At 55.2% G+C, this 17,999-nt stretch overlaps 1 protein-coding gene across 1 annotated transcript; it reads left to right on the forward strand.

The window, feature by feature from the left end:
- Window positions 1–1,300: 1,300 nt before the first annotated feature.
- PTGES (prostaglandin E synthase) lies at window positions 1,301–12,641 on the forward strand. The gene is made up of 3 exons (XM_004423566.3): window positions 1,301–1,549; window positions 5,217–5,299; window positions 11,468–12,641. The coding sequence occupies exons 1-3, from the start codon at window positions 1,421–1,423 to the stop codon at window positions 11,715–11,717; spliced, it is 462 nt and encodes a 153-aa protein (XP_004423623.1). The 5' UTR covers window positions 1,301–1,420; the 3' UTR covers window positions 11,718–12,641.
- Window positions 12,642–17,999: the final 5,358 nt, after the last annotated feature.

Consider the following 17,999-nt stretch of genomic DNA (forward strand, 5'->3'; position numbering starts at 1 on the left):
ACCCTGTCTGGCAGCGCCATGCTCCAGAAACAGGGGGTTGGTTTACAAACACATCTTTTGTCCAGACAAAGGAAGGTTTGGCACATATCAAATGGACCAGAATGTACGGCCCCCACCTCCTCACTCCCCAACCCACTGCCCCCAGCAGCAAGGGCGGGGGTTTCCAAGAGCCTCCCTCCTGGCAACCCTGCTGGATAGGGATCATTATCCCCATTCTGAGGAGGAAGAAACTGAGGCTCAGAGGCTCATACTGATGGACGGCCTACTACGTGCCAGGTGGCTAACAATTAGACACGACTCCCCTTAGTTCCCACAACTGCTGTGGGGAGGGACTTACTGTCAGTTGCATTTTACAGTTGAGGAAACAGGTTCAGAGAGAGAAACAGCTTGCCTAAGGCCACACAGCTGACGCTAGTGCTAGTGATGCTAAGAGAGACAGTGGGATAGTGTGCTAGTTTCCTGCAGCTGCTGTAACAAGTTGCCTCAAATTTAGTGGCTTAAAACAACACAAGTTTATTCTCTTACAGTCCTGGAGGCCAGAAGTCCTAAACCAACTTCAGAGGGCTAAAGTCAAGGCCTTTGGGAAGCTCTCAGGGAGAATTTGTTTCCAGGTTTTTTCCAGTTTCTAGAGGCACCTGCATTCTAGAGGGGCTCAGGGCCCCTCCCTTCATCTTCAAAGCCAGCCCTATAGCATCTTCTCTCCCCTCTGACCTCTGCTCCTGTCTTCACATCTTTTCTCCCTCTAATTCTACTGCCTCTCTCTTGGGAGGACCTTTGTGATGGAACTGGATTTACTCAGATAATCTAGAGTAATCTCCCATCTCCACATCCTTACTTATTCCCATCTGCAAAGTCCCTTTTGCCACATATGGTAACGTATGCGCAGGCTCGGGGGATGGGGACGTGGACATGTTTGGTGGGACATTATTCAGCCTACCACAAATAGCAAAGTCACATCAGTGTAGATGTGGCTGTGGTTCAAGTGTCTAGGCTGAGTGTGGGGACAGAGGCTCAGTTCTCACACCCACCACCTGCCTTGACCTTCAGAGAGGTGGGCACAGATCAGCGACATCAGCCACCTGTGGAGGTCCTGTCAGGTGCCCGGCTTTGTCGCACCTCCTAGAAGGCAGGCAGTGCGGAACACCCGCATTTTATGGAGAAGGAAACTGATTAGAAAGTGTTTAAGGATTTGGCAGGGAGGCGTGGTCCCCGGCCAGGGGCTGGACCGGGAACACCTCCCGCTCCTCCCGCTCTCTGCTTCTCCCAGCATCTGGAGGCAGAAGTTGCTTCTGGCGCTGGGAGTAGGCGGGTGCTGAGTGTAGACAGGCCTCCGTCGCGGCTCTCCCCGCCTCCTCCCTGCTCTCAGAGACAGAGCCACACGCCTGCTCTCGCCGTCTTCCCCAGAGCTCCCGCCGGCAAGATGCCACCCTCCAGCCTGGCGATGGTGAGCGGCCAGGCGCTCCCGGCCTTCCTGCTCTGCAGCACGCTGCTGGTCATCAAGATGTACGCAGTGGCCGTCATCACCGGCCAAGTACGGCTGCGGAAGAAGGTACGTGCGGCCCTCGGGTACCCCAGCCGGTGCGCGCGCGTCTCTCGCCGCCCTGCGGGAAGGTCCAGGACAGGAGAAACTTGGCCACGGTGTTTTCAGGACCAGAGTGTTGAGCAGGCTCTGGACCTAGGTGCCTCTTCCAGCCCTTGGGATGGTGCCCCTCTGGCCCTCGGTTCCAGCCGGACCGCACCTTCTTGTCCTCTGTTTTAAGAGCATTTACTCCCTGGCTGTGCCACCAGGTGAGTTCTCCAGGAGTGCCGCTGAGCTCCGCTGCCTCTCGGAGGGAAGCAGGTCCCGGAGGGTGGAGCGAGGAGCAGAAAGCCTCGGTCTGACCTGGCGGCTTCCCGGCACAGGAGATCTGATATTTGGGCGGAGTGGGAACCGGTGAAACAGGAGCCCGAGAAACCTTTAAGTGGAAATTCCCAACGTGCCGGGGAGGTCGCTTCCAAACTCGTGGCAGCCTCTAGGGGCCAGGTCTCAGCCAGGATCCACTGGAGTTTTCAGGGAGGAATTTCCCCCACCAGGCCGAGTCCGGGAGCCAAAACAACATTAAAGAGGCCCAGATCTGAGCTGGGGCGGGCGGGTGGGCGGGCCGACTGTTCTGGGACGACTCTGCTGGCGCTGGACAGCCAGAGCCCCAGAAGTTGCCGGACAAGCGCGCCAGCCCTCCCGTCAGGCGCGGAGGCCCGAGGGTACCTACTGATCATCCTCCCAGGTGTTTCAGAGAGGAACTGTTTCCAGAATCTGTGCCCCGTTTTCCCCCTTTATCCAGTGCAAAGGCATGGCGAGGCTGGCTCTGGCATGGCGTGGGGGGTGGACACTGGGGAGCGGGATCTCGCCCAAGAGTCGGGCTCAGCCCCTGGCACAGGTACAGGCAGGACTGAAGGCAGGCCAGCCCCCTAGGGGAGCTGACATTGAAGCAGAGGCACACTGATCACGCCTGACTTGTCCCTGCCTCTGCCCATCCTGGGATGCGGGATACAGGCGTGGAGCAGGGACAGCTACCTCCGCCCATTGGGTCCTTCCAGGGAGCTGAGCATTTAATCCCCGCCACGGCCCTGGGGAAAGAGGGGAGGAGCTGTACTCAGCTTATTTTGGGCTCAGAGAGGAGACATAACTTGTGAAGGCCAGAGTCTGGTTTGAACCCAGCTGTCCAGCTCCAGAACCCACACCTTGCTGGTGGGGTTCTTACCAGAGGGCACAGCCCAGAGCTTTCCTTTCAGTGTAAATCCGGGGGAGGGGAGGAGACAAGCCTGTTGGAGTGCCTTTGTGCCTGGTCAGTGGGGAGTGGCGGAAGGAAACCTCCCCTCGGGCTGGCCCTGAGGTGCCCCTCTCCAGTGTCCCTCTCATTTCTGCTTGGCATTCAGTGTCAGCCAGGAAGGAGCAGGAGAGCTACACTGTGGGGAGGTGATGGATGCGGGCTCTGGCTGCTCCACTCACCAGCCTTGGGACCATGGGGGAGTCTGGGAGCTCAGTTTCCTCATCTGTAAACTGCCGATGGTCATAGTGGTGCCAGGAGAATTCACGCCTGGCACAGAGCAAGTGCTCCATCAGTGTTAGTTCTCACTACTTATTAACCACTGGAATTAACACGAACGGCCCCAGATCCCTCCGTGGGATGCGTCGGGAGGCCTGCCCCCTCGCCCCCACTAGAGGTCGTCCCCCAGCTTCTATCACTCTGGCCTCTTCTGGTCTGCACTGCGGCTGGCGCCTGGCCAGGGCCACCTGTCCTCCAGTTCTGTTTTCAGGAATGAGCAACCTCGTGGACCTCGGACTCCAAAGGCTGCTGCCTGCCAGATGCTAAGGCCCCTTGAAGGCAGTCATGGGTCCACAGACTGTGCACAGCCATCAGAGTTGGTGATTCCGTGACTTAAGGGCTAGCGGAGAGGAATTCTGGGTGTGGGGGCTCCAATTCTGACCGTGACAGGCATCGGTCACGTGATCTGTTCACCTCTGGGCTGGGGCAGGGCCAGGCCCACCAGACAGGACAAACCAGGGCTTGGGGACAGATGTCACAAGGGCCCATGAGTCAGAAGCAGCAAGATTTGCCGTTGGGTGAGCACTTTAGAAAACCTGCCGCTGAGGTTCAGGTTGCTGAAAGGTTGGTGGGGCCAGCTTGCCTGGATGCCAGCAGGGAAGGGTGGAGCATGGGTGACGGGCGTGGGCCTTTAATGACTGGAGTGTGACCTTAAGTCTCTGCCTTCCGCCGACAGTTCATTAAGCCCCTTCTTGTGCCGGCCACGTTGTGCTGGAGGCTTCTCCAGTTCTCTCCTTCCCTCTCCTCAGGGCAGATGAGCTCCATTTGATCCAGAGTTCACAGATGAGGAATCCGAGGCTCAGAGAAGTTGAGAAACCCGCAGTTAGTCAGTGGGAGCTGGAGTTCCCACTCTCATTGCTCTTGGTTCAAAGTCTAAATTCTTAGGGTGCCTCTAGGACCCCTGCCAACCCCTGCAACTTTGTCTTGGGCCTCTGTCCCTTGCTCTCTGTGCTTCAGTGTCAGCTAGTAAGGAGCGGGGGGAGCTACACCCTAGGGAGGTGATGGAAGCGGGCTCTGGCTCTGGTTTTCTGTTTTTCAAACATGCCCATGTTCTTCTGACTCCGGGGCCTTTGCACATACTCTCCCTTATGTCTTGAATGCTGTTGCTCCAGTCCTCCCTTCATCTGGTTAATGTTGATGCATCTTTAAGCCTCAGCTTTAATGTCACTGCCCTGGAGAAGCCTTCTCTGACCCCAAGACTCGGTCAGGTCTCCTGTGGGCATTCTCAAGGCCAACCCTGTTTTCCATTTCTTTCTTTCTTTCTTTCTTTCTTTCTTTTTTGGTGAGGAAGATCGGCCCTAACCTAACATCTGTTGCCAATCTTCCTCTTTTTTGCTGAGGAAGATTGGCCCTGGGCTAACATCCGTGCCCATCCTCCTCTCCTTTATATGTGGGACGCCACCACAGCACGGCTTCATAAGTGGTGCATATGTCCGCACCCGGGATCCGAACCAGCGAACCCTGGGCGGCCAAAGCAGAGCTTGCGAACTTAACCACTACACCCCTGGGCCGGCCCCTGTCTTCCCTTTCTTCAGATTCACCACCCGGTCTTCCCTGGTTCATAGGCAATTCCCCCAGCAGACGGTAAGCTTCACAGGAGCAGGCACAGGAGGGCCTGTCTTAGTCCACTCGGGCTGCTGTAACAAAATACCATAGACCCGGCAGCTTATAAACAACTGAAATTTATTTCTCACAGTTCTGGAGGCCAGAAGTCCGAGATCAAGGTGCCGGCAGATTCAGTGTCTGGTGAGGGCCCGCTTCCCGGTTCACAGATGGCTGTCTTCTTGCTGCGTCCTCACATGGCGGAGAGGGCAACAGAGCTCTCTGGGGCATCTTTTATAAGGGCACTGACCCCGTTCATGAGGACTCCACCCTCGTGATCTAATCACATCCCAAAGGCACCACCTCCAAATACCATCACATTGGGGTTTAGGTTTCAGTATATGAATTTGCGGGGGACACAGACGTTCAGTCCAGAGCGGCTTTGTTCGCAGGGAGACCCCAGTACTTGGCACATAGTAGGAGCTCGTGGATGCTGGTGGATGGATGTGTGTGTGACCGCACCGCTGCAGAGCCAGGCAGCCGGGCCGTCTGTCTCACGAACAGTAATTCTCAGCTGATGTATTCCAGGCTTTTGCCAACCCCGAGGATGCCCTGCGACACGGAGGCCTCCAGTATTGCCGGAACGACCAGGACGTGGAACGCTGCCTCAGGCAAGTACAGTTGGGCCTCGGCCTGGCCGCAGCCTGGCCTTTCAATCCCTTGTCTGGACACCCAGGGCTTGGGGGACACCAGGGGGACCAAGGTCTTCTGCCTCCCTGACCCCCTCAGACTGTTCTTTTTTTTTTTTGTGTGTGAGGAATATTGGTCCTGAGCTAACATCTGCCAATCCTCCTCTTCTTTTGCTGAGGAAGACTGGCCCTGGGCTAACATCCGTGACCGTCTTCCTCTACTTTATATGGGACTCCACCACAGCATGGCTTGCCAAGCGGTGCCTCGGTGCGCGCCCGGGATCCGAACCGGCGAACCCCGGGCCGCTGCAGTGGAGCACGCACACTTAACTGGTAGCGCCGCTGGGCCGGCCCCAATAGGTGAAAATTTATGTCACATTCTGGTTTGACTTTGCATTTCTTTTATTCTGAGTGAAGTTGAATATCATCTCATACGCTTAGCATCCCTCAGCCAATCAAAAACAATTTTTCTTACTACAAAACTCAGAACTACTGCTTGCAGACAATTTTGGTAACGTTGAAAATACACAGAGGAGAAAAAGGAAAACCACTCACCTTTCTAATCACTGTTAACATTATCATCTGTCTCCTCTTTCTCTTCTGTGTCTAAATATTTTTCATAAAATCAGGCAGGCATTATCTACCCAATTTAGGGTTCTGATTTTTTTCGGTTAACATTATTTCATGAGCACTTTCCATGTCAGTAAATATTACTCAAAAACTGACTCAAAAAATGGCTGCATAAAATTCCATCAGATTGTGTTAACTTTATGTGACCAGTCTCATGTTGGACTTTTTGGTGGTTTCCTCCCTATTGTACATCATCAAGCTGGAGGGTGAGGAGGTGGCACTCCGGGGGCTGGGGTTGTCAGCGGAGTTCTGTGGAGAGGTGGGAGGATGGGTCGCTGGATGGGAGAGAGACAGGAGACGAAGCCTCGGGGGGTTCTCAACACCTTCCCCTGCATCACAGGTGGAAATGTGTGGGGTGCTGCAGCAGAAATGATAGAGGTACTTTTATTAAAAGACAGTCAGTGGTTTATTTTTTTATGGTTTTCTCGGCCATTGAAAATAATATACTTACTTGTGGTTTTTAAAAATTACAGAAATGTGTAGCGTAGGAAGCGAAATTCTTTGCTCTTTCACCCTTTCTACTGTAACTATAGTGATAGTCCTTGGTGTGAGGTCCATCACCCATCCTTCCATTCTTTCAACATTTAATGAGCACCTACTGTGTGCAGGGCACTGTGCTAAGCACTGGTTGTACTTTAGTGAACAAAAGCCTGACCCACACGTGAATCCATGCTGGTGACCCTCACCCCACCCTCAGTACTGGTTGGCTTCCTCTCCTGCGCGGTGGAGAAGGACAAGATGAGTAGTTGAGGCAGCCGGCTGCCATGACTGCGGGTAGCCTGAGCCGGCTCACAGCTGAATCACCAAGAGATGCGTCTGCCATCTCCTGGGGTTCAGGGGTTCTAGGTACCAAAGCTTACTCGTGGCACAGGAGTGCTTACATGGGCTTATGAACACCTGTTTTATTTTCACTGGCTGTAACCCTGCCACGGAGAGACAACCGACCCATGTGGTGCCGGGACATTTCCACTCGTCCAATGCAATGTTTTCCTCTGATCAAAATGACCCACCGTAAAGTACCGATGCTCAGGTGGTTGAAATTCAATTCAGTGCTTTTCGAGCACTTCTTATCTACTAAGGTGTTACAGCCATTCAGCAAGTATTTATTGGGGGCCTACCATGTCCTGGTATTTATTGGGGACTTACCTTGCCAGACTGGGGGATCCCTGGTCCCCTAGGGCTCCTCCTCTTCCTCCTGAACCTCACCTAATGTCACGGAACCTTGAGGGCGCAGAGCTCAGAGAACCACACATCCTGGCGTCCAGGACTGGAGAACTGGCTGGAACCTGAGTGGGAGATGCCCTGAGGGAAAAGTGGGTTAAATATTAGACCAGTTTATGGTGCCATGGGGGTCACCTTCTGCACACACAGGAAAGCACTTAGGCCTCGGTTCCTGGAGGATGAATCTGCCTTGCAGGTTAGCATGGGCTGCAGCCACAACACGAGCCCGGCTCTGGGGGGTTGGGAAGCAGCTTTCAAGGACACAACAAAGCCCAGCCACCTTCTTTCCACGACGCCTACCCAGTCTCCCGGCGCTGTGTGTTTTGGCCAAATTTCGACTCTATGTGTATGAAACTGCAGTGAGGGGGGGTATCTGAGTGGTCCCAAGGCAGGAAGCAGACCCCTGACCCAGGCTTTGGAGTATTCTGACTGTGTGGAGTATGTGGACTTAATCTGCGTGCACTGGTTTGTCAGGAGATTGGGTCCTGAAATCTCAGCCCTAGAAGTCCCTTAAAATCTTATCCAACACATCCGTTCTATGGATGGTGAGCCGTGGCCCAGAGAGGGAGGAGCCTTGCCCGAGGCCAAGGAGCTCATTAGCATCCTGGTGGAGAGGCAGCTCCTGGCCCAGTGCGCCTTTTCCAGCGCACCATAAACTGTGTTTTATTAATTTGGCCAAGGCGTCTCTGGGTGGTCTGGAGTCCGGCAGAACCGAGAGGGTGACGTTAGCTTTAACAGTTGTGTCCAGGACAGGGCTGGTGATGGTGACGATGACGAAGAAGATGGCAGCTAACTTAGGACGCACCTACTTGGCGACAGGCAGCGTTCTTGGCACTTTATAGATTCTAACTCGCTTAGCCCTCCCAACAACCTTCTGAGGAGGGTACTGTTACCTGTAGAGGAAGAAACAGGCTTGCCCAGGCCACGTGGCTTGTGATGGCTCAGCTGCCATTGAGCCCAGGCCGTCTGATGCGTGGGCTCTGCTCCTGAATACTCCCTGCTCTGCATGAACTCGATTTTACTCCGGTTTCTACCTGCCTTTACAACGAAGCCGACTTGACGTTGTATCAAACCTGAATTCAAGGAAATCACCAATGGGGATGGAGAGCAGGGCTGAGGGAAGGGGAGAGAGCTGGCGTGGCCACCAGCAGCTGTGCCTGCCCAGGATGCCTGGGGGTCACTGCAGGTCTCCCTCTCCCCACCCTGTCACTTGATACCCTGGGCGGCTGTTACCTTGTCTGCTGAGGGGGAGGGGCAGCCTGGGGCCGCGGGCGGCTCTGCAAGTCCAGTCGACTCTGCAAGTCCAGTCGACTCTGCAAGTCCAGTCGACTCTGCAAGTCCAGTCGACTCTGCAAGTCCAGTCTAGCGGGAATTTGCTTTGGGTGACTTTTGCCTTAAAAAAGTGGTTATTATTGGAACGCCACGTTTTGCCCAAGCGCCTCTCCCATACATGACTCCTTCCACGTGTCTCGGTTCAGATCCTGGGGTGGGGAGGAGGGGAGGGGTTTTGTTGCATCATCCCTGGTTTCCCCACCTCTCCCTGTCCCTGGCACCACCTGTGGCTTCGTGGGGGCCCCCACTGTGGTCTGAGACATACCAGAGGGAGGAGGGTGGCTGGGCCAGCCCAGGGGCTGAACGTCAGAGCTTTAGGACTTTCTCAGCTCCCAGCCACCTCTCCCCGGTCACTGGTGGGCTCTGAGTCCTCTAGTCCCAATTGATGGGGCTCAGCACCCAATGCGTGGTTTTCTGCGAGGGCTGCCCCTCCCCACCCCTGGGTCCTGCCCCGGAGAGCAGGCCCGCTGCCCGCCGGCCGTGAACCTCCCATCCTATCCCTCCTCTCCGCCCTGTTTCCCCGGCATCTTTCTCTCACCTGCTCTTTGGGGTTTGGCCAACGATTCTCTCAGCAGCTTTCTAAAAACGGACTCACTCTTAAAATATAAATACAGGGGCCGGCCCGGTGGCGCAAGCGGTTGAGTGCGCGCGCTCCGCTGTGGCGGCCCGGGGTTCGCTGGTTCGGATCCCGGGCGCGCACCGACGCACTGCTTGGTAAGCCATGCTGTGGCGGCGTCCCATATAAAGTGGAGGAAGATGGGCACAGATGTTAGCCCAGGGCCGTCTTCCTCGGCAAAAAAAAAAAAAAAGAGGAGGATTGGCGGATGTTAGCTCAGGGCTGATCTCCTCACAAAAAAAAAATATATATATATATAAATACATACTTTAAGGAAAAGTATCTGAATGAAAGGGTTTCCGAGGCTAGTTATGCTTTTCTGATAGTTTCAGATAAATACAAAAGTATGACAAAAATACTCATCCAGGTGGCACCATCTCGTTGGGCACCTGTGGGAGGCAGACCCTGTTCTGGGACACACTGACTTCATCTAAAATGGGTTTTCCAAGGGTGTCCCTCTAACAGGGAATGGGGGACGTTGGTATACTCAGCTCCATTTCCGCAGGGCAGAGTGGTTTGAGAGGAACACTTGCTGCCTCCTCCCTCATAGCTCACAAGTCAGGGGAGGGACTTGCTCGACTGGGGAACTGGAGGGCACCGGCCCTCAGTTTCTGCCTCTCCTTCCCTGCAGCCAAGATCTGGCCAGGGCCCGCCTCTCTTTGGCATGGGAGCCAGCAGCCTTTGCCCAGCTGGGTGAGGCCCACCCTCCCGCAGACTTGCTTTCCCTGTGGCTGGGTCCCCAGGTGGAGATTTGGGAGAAAAGGAGAAGGGAGGCTCATGTTGGCTCCAGGACATGGGGACAAAGACACCAACTGCCATGTCCTGAGTTTGACCTGAGACAGATCCAGGCCCTGCTGGGTTTACGGGAGCTTTTGTACACTCAGATTGAATTCCAGACTCCTTATCCTGCTTCACAAGGCCCGTCTCCCGCTCTTATCCTGCCTTACTCCCTCTGTGCACCACACTTCAGCCACATGGGTCACTTTTCTGTGCCTTGAAAACATTATGCTCATTCCCACCTCAGTGCCTTTGCATGTGCCCATCCCTTTCCCTGGAAAGTTCTTCCCCTGCACAGATAGCCCCTTATCATTCAGGCTGCAGTGCCTGAGTGCAGTCTCCTTCCCTGACCACACCCACCCCAGTCATGCTGCAGAGACCCCTACAACACTGGGCGGCCAAGTGCTGCAGGCCTCTTCCCTGCCCTGTCCAGCCCAATTCCTTTCCATCAGGCCACATACCATGGCCTTTGCCTAAGGCTCTCCTTGCAAGTGGGAGGGAAGAGGAGGACTCTACAGCAAGTCACCATACCGGGGCTGCTGGCTGGGCCTGGCCCATTGGCGCAGCATTGGGGAAATGCATTCCAGCCGGAAGGCCTGGAGAGGGGGCTTCGGTTCCAGCAGTGTCCCAGTGCCTCACACACATGGCCTGTCCTTGGGGGAGGTCATGGGCCGGGCACTGGATTCCTATTTATTTGAGCTTCCAACATGCCATCTAGGGCTCAGCCACTTGCTCAGTCTCTAATTTATGGGACTCGACCTCCCCACCCTCTGTAAGGGAAGCTGCCCATTAGCAGGAGTCATGGAAAATGTGAACCGACTCTTAGAGGAGAAGTGGGTGAGTTTTCTTTCTTGGTCATTTATTTATGGCAGAGTTATACACAGCCCCCCACCTCCCATACACACCACACACTCACACACTTGATGATTTTAAACAAAAAAGAAACTGGATAGCAGGGATGAAACGGAGAGCTTTGCCAGGGTCTGGCAACTGGTTGGCTCCAGTGGGTGGACGCTGTTCTTGTTATTATTTTCCCTGAAAGAGGGAGGGGGGTTTGCTTATATTTAGGGGCAGAATAAGACAGAGCCAGGCGTGGATTTCAGATGCATGCTCCCAGGTTCTAGGCCATCCCCCTCAGAAGGGCCCAGGAACCTGCATTTGGAAGGAGGGCACCTCACAGCTGCCTCAGTGGTAAAGACCATGGGCTCGAGTCAGACCCAGGCTCCTTCCCAGCTCTCACTCACCCCGCTGAGCCCCACTTTTCCTGCCTGGCATCCAAGGCCAGATGGGAAGATGGCGAGAGTGTGGCAAGGGCCGTGTCCCGGCCAGCCCTAGGGCTTGGTAAGAAAACCCCAGTCAGCAGCCTATCATGGCTCCTAGCCCACTAATAGGAGCTTGGAGTTGCTGTCCCTCCCACCTTTGGGGTCTCTCCCTGTCCTGGCCGTGAAGGGACTCGACTCTGGCGCCCCTGAGATGATCCCCAGCTGTGTGGGGCCTCTCAGGGCAGAGGGCCCCAGCTTCTGTGATATTCTCAAAGCTGACACCTGGCTGACCGCACCCCCTTGCCTTCCCAGAGCCCACCGGAACGACATGGAGACCATCTACCCCTTCCTGTTCCTGGGCCTCGTCTACTCCTTCCTGGGGCCCGACCCTTTCGTGGCCCGGATGCACTTCCTCATCTTCTTCCTGGGCCGCATGGTGCACACCGTGGCCTACCTGGGGAAGCTGCGGGCGCCCACCCGCTCCCTGGCCTACACCCTGGCCCAGCTCCCCTGCGCCTCCATGGCCCTACAGATCGTCTGGGAAGCAGCCCGCCACCTGTGACCACCAGCTGACACCTCCTTGCCGCCAGACCGCTGACCATGAGCCTCCCGGGGGACTGGGCATTCTTTCGAGATTGTGATAGGCCCTGGGGCCTGGCTTCCTGGCAAACTGCTAAGCGTGGGGCCCTGGGCCCCGTGCGCCTGTGCGTGTGTGCACACGTGTGCATGTGTGCCCCTTGGATTCCTGGGTGAAGTGGCCGATTGGAACCGTTTAGAGCCAGTTATCAAGACTGATAGAAAATACTTCCACTCAAATGACATTTGCATTTAGACATTTGCACATAGAGCATTAAAATCATCACTCCTTCGTCCCTAAGAACCGGAAGAGGGAGGAAAGACAGTTCAGGTTCCTAAACCCAATGACCGTCCAGGTCCAGGGCTGTAATAAATGCAGACTTCTCAGACCCACCCCAGAGATTCTGGTTCGGCCGGTTTAGAGGGGGCCTGGGCGTCTGCCTTTTTTAAAAGCTCCCGATGAGTCCCAGCAATGGCCGGGCCTGGGAGCCACTGCCAGCCCCCTCTGGAGGCAGGCCCAGGATGCACAGGGTGTGACTGCGATTTCTTTTATGGTGGGAGTTTCGTGAGGGGTGGGGGTTACACTCTGTGCCCTGTGCTCCATGGACTCTTCTCTCCTCCGCGCAGGTGCGGGTGGGAGGGGCCCACAGTGAAGTCGGCCTTCTCTTCCCCGAGGTTTTAGTCGCTCCTGAGGGCTGTAAATCAAGGACAATGGGCCTTGAAGGACCAACTACTAAAAGGAACTTATGGCTCCTTCAGTATCTGCAGGGTTTGAAAACCACGAGTGTGCCCCCCCCACCGTGGGGAATCCGTGTGTGTGTGTGCGTGTGCGTGTGGAATCCGTGTGTCTCTACACTCCTGTTCTAAGACGTGTGGCTTTAATCATTAAATGGAGAGTCTGACCAGCTCAGCCCGCCGCCCCGCGGCCTCCTGGCTGCTGGTTCCTGGTGTCCACCGTCGCCCACGCCGGCCTGAGCGGCAGCTCACTGGACATTTTTGCCAGTGCGTCACTGGCCACAGTCTCTGGCAAACACACGAACACACCCTGACGGGGCAGTAAGGCCACAGCAAGCAGGCTGCTCTCACACCCTCCTGTCTCCTGCTGTGGGCCAGTAAGAGGGTCTCTCGGCTCTATTGTTGCAGCCCAGGACACTGGGGCTTCAGGGGGTGGACACCCTGAAGTGCAGGGTCAGCTCTGGCCCGGCCTCTTAGCGTCCAAGGCCCTGTTCTAACCACTGTGCTCCACTGCCTCACTTTCCCTAAACGCCATCCCAGCACTGCCCCCTTATCTCCAGGATCTGGGGAAGCCCCCCTCATCCCTGGGCATGTCCTGCTCCCACCACCCTGCAGCCCCTGAACTTCTGTCCCCACAGACTGAGGGGCCTGCAGAGTGGGGGCCTCCCTGGAGGCTCAGGGGACCCCAGGCCTCACTGGAAATCTGGGTCCGCCCCTTCCCTGCCAGGCTCAGAGCTGAGAGTGGATAACACTGCCCCCTGGTGGTGAGATGAGCCTCCGTTCTTGGGCCACAGCTGCTCCGCTGGAAACAGGAGGGGCGCCATCCTGTCTGGAGTGCCTGGCGCTTGCTGAGCATGGGCTGGGCGCGGTGCTTACAGTTTTTTTCACTGGATCCTTAAACTGATCCCAGGAGGGAGGCACTTCTGCTTTTTGATGAGGGAAGTAAGGCTCAGAGAGGAGAGGTGACCTGCCCAGCGTCCCTGAGCTGAGCTGTGCCAAGGCCAGAGGAGCAGACCCAGTGTGTGTTTTATATTTTAATATTTTCCACCCTGGGGACAGGGGCTGAGAGGGCAAAGTGCCCAGCTGGGCTCCGGGTGAGGAGGGCATCCAACTCCCAGGGGGCCACGTAAACCTGGGTCCTGGATGAAGGGGCAGCCCCTCTGAGCCACAGAGACGCTGAGCCCTTCATGCACCGCGCCATCGTTCATTCCCCGGGGCGGTACCTCTGCGGACACTGTGCCGGGCGCAGGGGCAGCAACAGAGTTGGGGGGACAGCAGGACAACAGACAATGACAACACCAAGTGCTCAGCATCCTAATGGAGGAGATGGGTGGTGGGAGCACAGAGAGGGCCCTCCAGCCCTGCTGGGGAGGGGTTTCCTGGGGGAGACGGAAACTCACCTGAGATGGGGCTAAGTCAGACTGGTTGCGGGGGATGTCCAAGCTGAGGAAGTTGAGGTGCAAAGACAGCAGAGCTCAGCCCTCTGGGGTCTTATGGCTGGGAAGTGGGGAAAGGGGGGGTGTCTAGGGAGCGTGGGGGGTATGGCAGGGAATGAGGCTAAGGGGTCAGCAGGGGGCTCATTCGAGGCTTTGGGCCTTGTCGGGGAGTTTGGAGGCAGTGTGGATTGGTGTAGGTGGGTCTCTGTCCTAAGACAGTCTCAGAAGGCCACGCGGAGAGCAGAAAGGCCGGTTGACAACCAGGCAGTGGCCCTTACTTCCCAGGTGGCATGGACAGTGCCCTGACTGCCCGCCCAGGAGCTGGAGGGCCCAGGAGAGGCAGGTGCGGCCGAGGGCAGGGAGCACCCAGCCCACGGTGCTGTCCAGGGGCAGCTGGCAGGAGCTGAGTGATTTCCCCAGGGGAGAAGGAGGCCCGGGGGCCCGTTCTGCTCCCACCCCCAGGGCAGACTCAACCCTCCAGGGTGGGGAAGGGCTGAGAGCCGCCTCCTGGCAGCTGCCCCTGTGGCTGGACACCAGGCCCAGGAGAACCACTGCCCATGTTCCCGGCAGCAGCAGAGTGAGCGCAGCGGGTGAGTCGACATGGGTAGGGGACCCCGAGACCATGTCTGCTGACCCGGCCACAGGTGTGTGCACTCAGCCACCCCCTGAGGCCATCTCGGGCACTGAGGCAAGTTGACCTTAGGCACTGGAGAGTTCTGACCTCATCCCTTCCTCTGCAGCGCACGTTCCTCCTACTCCACTCAGACTTGGGCCAACCCTCTGGGGCTGCCTCCTCCCTCCTAACCCGGGGCTGGGGGTGGTGTGAAGTGTGGGCAGTGCCGGGAGGGCGGTGCTGAGTGGCAGCCTGGGGACCCTGGAGCTACAGGCAAAGACTTTGGGGCTGAGCCCTGGCTTGGGAAGCTGGAGCTGCCTCTGGTTGGAGCCTGGTGTCTGGGAGCATCTTCTCCTGGGCTCCAAGTGAGCAGGAAAGGCCAGAGCCGGGCTGGGGTGTCATGCAGACCCCAGGGTCAGGGCGCTAGACTACGAGTTGGGGACCTCTCAAAGTGTCGCCAATTTGGTCTAATGCTATAGAACCTTTCCCCCCACTCCAATACACACACCTTCTAAGGAGGAAGCCCAAGACAAGCGATGGCCAGTGTGCCCGTCCACCTGGGCTCCCCAGTCTCCATGATGCCCCTCCGGGGAGCCCCTGGGGCTCCCTCATCTAATGGATTTCTTAGCTCGAGGCTTCCAAGAGCTTCCCTGGTGTGTGAGGGACTTGGAGGAACAGGCAAAGGTCAGAGGACAGAGGGGCCTGGTCTGCCCAGTCCTGGAGGCAGGGACAGAAGCGGGGGCCCCCCTGGGGAGGAACAGCCCAATTCCCACGGAATCCAGGGGATCCTGGGGCCTCTGTGTGTGTGTCCCAAGGAAGCCGCTGCCCTTGAGAATGGACTTCCAGGCTGGCCAGGGTGGAAAAACTGACCCCTTCTAATTCTGGATGAGCCAGGCCTTGGGCAGTCACAGAAGAGGGGGGGGTCTGTTGGCACTGGTGGGAATCCAGGCAGGCTTCTCAGGAGAGGCATTGTTTGAATTGGAACCTGAAAGGAGGATGGGATTTTAAAAAATTGTTAATTATATATACTCATGATTAATGGTCAATGTCAGAGGTTTAGAAACTACAGAAAAGCTCAAAGAAGAAAATAAGTGGCCCGGCCCGGTGGTGCAAGTGGTTAAGTGCGTGCACTCCACTGCAGTGGCCTGGGGTTCGCCGGTTTGGATCCTGGGCATGCACCGACGCACTGCTTGTCAAGCCATGCTGTGGTGGCATCCCATATAAAGTGGAGGAAGATGGGCACAGATGTTAGCCCAGGGCCAGTCTTCCTCAGCAAAAAAAAAAAAAAAAAAAAGGAAGATTGGCATCAGATGTTAGCTCAGGGCTGATCTTCCTCACAAAAAAAAAAAAAAAAAGGAAAGAAAACCTCCCGTACTCTCACCATGCAGAGGATGTCCTGGGTCATGCTCCAGGTGCCCTGAGATGCTTGTTTGTGGAGATTGCCGTGAGGGCCTGGGTCATTGGAACAGCCTCCCAGCCGCATTCCTGCGCCCACCCTCGACCCCCAGGGTCCCCTCCCCACCCAGAGCCAGAGGCTTCTCCTGAGAGCCATGCCCTTGGGTGACTTCCACCCCACTCGGAGGGAGGCTGTGTTCTCATAAGGCCCGGTGCCATCTTCTTTATCTTCTTCACTGTCGGTCTCTCCCTCTAGAATGTGTGTCTCGGGGTCATAGATTTGGGTCTCTGTTGTTCCCTGCTGTGCCTGTGTCCCCAGGTCTTGGAAGAACACCTGGCTCCTAGAGCGTTTCTATTAAGTGAACGAATGGTGTGTATGATGAATGTGTGTGTGCGCGCATACGTGCATGTTTGCGCACATAGAATAGAGATAGGGATTCAGGATTGTTTTTATCCGGGGTGAAGTTCCACAACAAAAAATATTTATTGAGGGTTTCTTGGCACTGGGGAGACTTGGTGTGTCACTGATACGGTGGCACCTGTGCTCAGGGGCTCACAGTCTCCAGCAACACCTTGGACTGGCTCTTTGTCATTTCTTGAGATTTGCCTAAATAACACATCTGCACTTCCTCCCAGGGCTTTTCCTGGTCAATATCATGAATTTTAACAGCTCTCTGGCATTCCATCCTCATCATTTATTTAATCTGCCCTTATTGTTGGACAATTAATTTTCCAGGCTGCATCAGCATGAGCAATGCTTTCACGGGCATCTTTGTACATAAATCTCTGCACACGTCCATTTCTTTAGGGTACGTTTCTAGAAGTAAAATTACTGGGCCAAAAGGCATGTTTGCTTTTAAGGCTTGTGGTATATATTGTCCTCCAAAAAGATGGTTCCAATTTGGATAGGATTTTTAAAAGAGTTTTGTCAATTTTTAGTACCCAAGTAGGGAAATTTACAAGTGTATGTGAAAGAATAGAGACCACCCACAATCCCACGTCCCTGAGACAATCACTGTTCACGTTATGGTTTATGACTTGCCAGATTTTTTTATTATGCATATTATATGTAATATAATATTGTTGTTAGTGCTGTTGAGTCAATTCTGACTCCTAGTGACCGTGTGGACAGCAGAGCGGAACCCTGCCCAGTCTTTTTGCACCATCCTCTCACCTTCTGGGCTATATCAGACAATGCTCCGCTGCTATTTATAGGGTTTGCATGGCCAGTTTTTTTGGATGTGGGCGGCCAGGTCCTTCTTCCTAGTCTGTCTCATTCTGGAAGCTCCGCTGAAACCTGTCCACCATGGGTGACCCTGCTGGTGTTTGAAATACTGGTGGCATAGCTTTCAGCAACACACTAACACACAGCCACCACAGTGTGACAACTGAGAGATGGGTGGTGTGGTTCCCTGACCGGGAAACAAACCCGGGTCGAAAGCACCGAATCTTAACCACTAGACCACCAGGGCTGGCTAATATGCATAATATATTTATGTATCATGCTTATTAAAAATATATATATATGTATATACATATCCTATGTACATATGATCCTGCCACGTGGCCACCCATGAGACAATGGTTGTTGCTCTTGGTATCTGCGCCAGCCAAGAAGACTTTGAGTAGCTTCACTTTTTCAAGTTTGAATTATGAAAATGATACGGTTTTTCTTTCCATTTTCCAAATATAAAATTATAACATTGAATTATTCTTTTTCAAACTACACACATCTCCCCAGACACACTGATGCATCTGCTGACTGTCTAGAATTTAACCTGGTTTTTTAAAATGTTGACGCTATATTATAACCCTCCTGGGAATGGATTTTCACCGGCAGAGTGGGGCTGGGTGGGGAGGACGTTGCTGCTGGGTGGGAGGAGGGAGCACAGTGAGGAGAGGGGACTGAGTCCTCAGGATTGTCTGATGAGTCTAGGGTAGGGGGTGAGGTGGGGGTGTTAAGGCTGAACAGGGAGAGCAGGACTAGATGGTGGAGCCTCAGACACCGGGCCTGGGGGATGGAACTTCGCTGGGAGGGCACTGGGGAGCCATAGGAGGATCTAGGCAGGGGAGGGACATGATCGAGGCT

Source organism: Ceratotherium simum, chromosome 29 (assembly GCF_057802395.1).
Source record: "Ceratotherium simum simum isolate JZ-2026a chromosome 29, ASM5780239v1, whole genome shotgun sequence".
Classification (NCBI taxonomy): domain Eukaryota; kingdom Metazoa; phylum Chordata; class Mammalia; order Perissodactyla; family Rhinocerotidae; genus Ceratotherium; species Ceratotherium simum.

Bases quoted from the DNA above. Each gene is read 5' to 3' on its own strand.
- PTGES (XM_004423566.3), top strand. From the start codon at position 1,421: ATGCCACCCTCCAGCCTGGCGATGGTGAGCGGCCAGGCGCTCCCGGCC. The intron at 1,550-5,216 runs GTACGTGCGGCC...GATGTATTCCAG, and splicing joins AAGTACGGCTGCGGAAGAAG to GCTTTTGCCAACCCCGAGGA. The intron at 5,300-11,467 runs GCAAGTACAGTT...TTGCCTTCCCAG, and splicing joins GACGTGGAACGCTGCCTCAG to AGCCCACCGGAACGACATGG.